General features: G+C 35.8%; 1 protein-coding gene across 1 annotated transcript; it reads right to left on the reverse strand.

Annotated features, from left to right (window-relative positions):
- Positions 1-62: 62 nt before the first annotated feature.
- LOC118751727 (putative nuclease HARBI1) lies at positions 63-2,304 on the reverse strand. The gene is made up of 2 exons (XM_036486542.1): positions 1,264-2,304; positions 63-1,209 (listed from the first exon to the last, which is right to left on the reverse strand). Exon 2 carries the CDS (start codon positions 1,038-1,040, stop codon positions 189-191), a length of 852 nt encoding a protein of 283 aa, XP_036342435.1. The 5' UTR covers positions 1,041-1,209; positions 1,264-2,304; the 3' UTR covers positions 63-188.
- Between the last annotated feature and the right edge of the window lie 1,067 nt (positions 2,305-3,371).

The following is a 3,371-nucleotide window of genomic DNA, read 5'->3' on the forward strand; positions in this document are numbered from 1 at the left end:
TAAAATTTGTCAGAGTATATGTAAATATAGGATAATTCATGGAAACGCGTAAATGCCTCGTAACCGCGTAAACCTCGTAAATAAACCGATTTTCCATACAAAATGAAGTAAGTTTACGAGGCATTTACGCGTTTCCATGAATTGTCCTATTGTGTTATAGCAAGTGATTTATTGGAAGCTGGTTTTTATTAAACATCTGGTTCTTGGTTTTGCAAAAATTCGTAAACAATTCTTTCTCCCATTCTTGTACCCTCTGCAGAGTCTATTAATAGACCTTCAGATTCTGGCGGTTCTGAATCTGAAAGGTGATTTTCTTCTCCGAAAGATGGCTCAAAATCGTCCTGGAGTATGCAAATATTATGCAGTATAAATGCAGCAAATGCAGTTTTTATACAGTTTTCAATTTTTAGCTCCAGCTCTCTATTAAAAATATTTCTCCACCGATTTTTTAAAATTCCAAATGCAGATTCTACAATTATACGTCCTTTACTATGAGCAGTGTTAAATCTAGCCTGATTTGCCGTTAAGGGCTCTTTAATTGGTGTGATTACTACCACCGGATATAGTTGACACGGGTAGCCTTTATCACCAAATAAAAGCCAACCTTGAGGCGGATAGTCCTTCTTAGCGTACAAAGGACTGTTGACAAATACCCTTGTATCATGAACGGAGCCTGGATAACCAATGAACACGTCTGTAAATCTATATTCACTATATACAACTGCTTGAGCCTGAATAGAATACAATTTTTTGTGATTTATATATTCATCATGTTTATTTATGGGGCATTTTATCCGAATATGCGTTCCGTCAATAGCGCCAATAAAATTTGTAAAAGCAGTAGACTTAGTTTTTTGGCAAAATTTAGCAGCGATTCTCTCGTGGTCTTCCGAAGTGCCATGGTTTATTAAGTGGCGCATTGAAATTACTTTATCCAACATTTTTTTAATAATGCTGCAAGCTGTGTAGCGACTCAAACCCAAAAACTCGGCTACCACCCTATAGCTGCATCCGCATGCATTCCAATATAAAAAGCACATCACTTCGTAATCCACAGACTATCCGTGATGTTTTTTTAGGAATATGCACCACAATTTTTCTGAACGAACTAGCCGACAACCTGAGATGCATTTTTGTTATTTTGTTATCCCCATTCATTATGGCATTCATGGTTTTGGAATAAACTGCAGGTTGCATATATAAAATAGCCTTAAAAATAAAAAGTGAGGACATAGAAAAAGGCACCAATGCAAGCACTTTTACCTGGCGTTGTCTTTTCTTTTTTAATGCCAAAATTAAAACGTCCATTAATTGCAGTGACCTGATTTCAAAAAGAATTGCAATCAATAATGATAAATATTTTCTTAAAATATTCATTTTCCTTTGATTTATAATAGTTTATTCGGCGCCAATTTTCAGCGGTTGTCAAAATTTTACTGCTGTGATAAAAGATTTCATTTCACACAGCAAATTGGTAAAATTGTCTCACCATAGTAAAAATACAATTCACCAGCTTTCCCCATAGCACTTTGCTACCGATTCACACACGCTCTGACTGTCAAGAATTATGGGTTTGTTGTACATTTGTTCATGTTTGTCATTAGTTGCGTTCCAGATAACTTCGTGTAAAAACCTGTAAAACTGTCAAATAACAATATTACTCTCTTGAAAAAGAGAAGCAAGAGAGAAAAAATAAAAGTCACCTGGAACGCGAAAAACCACTTTTCCTGTAACTACTTCCTTTTCTTTAATGTTAAGCGCCATGGAAACGATCAAATATCTTTATCAACCGTCTCGCGTTTTGCTTGACAAAAAACAAGCGCACTTGCCTTCTGATCGTCGTGGTGAGCAAGTGCGCGGACAAGAAAAAGAAATTGTTTGTTGAATTAACGCGTTTATTTGAACGTTTGCGGGCGAGACACGAGCCAATCGCACACATATGTATGTAATGCTTGACGTATTTATTTCATTATCTCCGTGGCGCTTAATGTTCTTTGCTATCTGTTTTTGTTTACAAATGCCACCCTGCCTATCGTTTGACACTTTTCATGAACTTGCAGGAAGAAAAACTTCGGACTAAAACGTGCAACTTCTGACTGATTAAGAGAGCAAGTTACTCTCACAAAAGTGGTTTGACTTGCAGGTTTTTTGACACCCGGAACGCTTTCCTGCAAAAAAAAAACTGCAAATCGTGAATATCGTGAATATCGTGAGCATCTGGAATGCAACTATTGTGCGCGTAATTTTCTAGAGTAGTTTTATGATCTCGTCATCTCCTTGTATTAACTTGTCCTTCGTTGGTATACTCTGATGAACATATGTGAGGATGATAGCAAGGCCAACTTATATAAGGTAGTGTTACAGGAGCAGTTGAAATTTTCGCCCGATGTTTCTTAAAGAAGGCCATAAACGTAACGACCATATATCGGAAAATTAGTAAGATGAAATGAAATTATTGTTTGATTCCTAACCAAACCTATGTATGTAACTCAATCGCCTTATTGTTTGCCGAACCGTAAACATATGTTCACAAATCCAATTTCGTGAGTAGGTACCTGGTACTCACACCTTTTTTAAGAAGTTTCACTCATGTGTACGGTGTTACACACGCTTTTTTTGTATGGATACAATTGCAGGATATTTGCAATTTACCGTTATTGAGCTTAAAAGAAGGGTGGTTCCACTTAATCAGGTATATCTTACGAGCAAATGAAAGCGAATAAAATTCTTCATAAACCGTATATACATCACTTTTGGATAGCCCTGACAGTTTCTGAGAAATTAATTAATCATTCCAGATTTTTTTTATGGAAAAAGGCAAATTATTCAAACTTTGCACTTGTGTTAAAGCCTGTTCCTTTAGAAAAAAATTAGGTTACCAATGAAGCGAATCGATGGATAAATAAGAAAATAATGATTGGTCAAATGAAAATGCGCAAGGATTTTTTTATGAAATATGAGCAGAAAAGAGTGTTACTCATACGCCACGTACACCTGAGTAGGTAGAGTGTTTGCAACAAAAACAAGAGCTGTCAGAAATTATTAATTAATTGCTCCGAACTATCAGGGCTATCGTAAATATGATATATATAAGACATCTTTTTTCATATCGGACACCAAATTTGGTGTCACACTTTCGATTGGCTTGAATTTTTTTAATGGGTTCGATACATGTTCGAGGAATTTTTTTTAGTTCTTTTTTCTTCGGAGATATGATCTGTCAAAGTTTGCATTTTTTCGTGATTCTGACTAATCATGTACTACTTCAAATCGTTATGTGTATCTCGGGTTCTGCGCTTCGTAGAGACTTTATCTTATCGTCGTTTTAAAGCTAAAGAAACGGGCTTAACATTTCTATATATAAGGTTGTC

Source organism: Rhagoletis pomonella, unplaced genomic scaffold (genome assembly GCF_013731165.1).
Source record: "Rhagoletis pomonella isolate Grant_MI unplaced genomic scaffold, Rhpom_1.0 Rhpom_scaffold_00001, whole genome shotgun sequence".
Lineage (NCBI taxonomy): Eukaryota > Metazoa > Arthropoda > Insecta > Diptera > Tephritidae > Rhagoletis > Rhagoletis pomonella.

Excerpts from the sequence above, each read along its gene's own strand:
- LOC118751727 (XM_036486542.1), bottom strand. The coding sequence starts at position 1,040 with ATGTGCTTTTTATATTGGAATGCATGCGGATGCAGCTATAGGGTGGTA.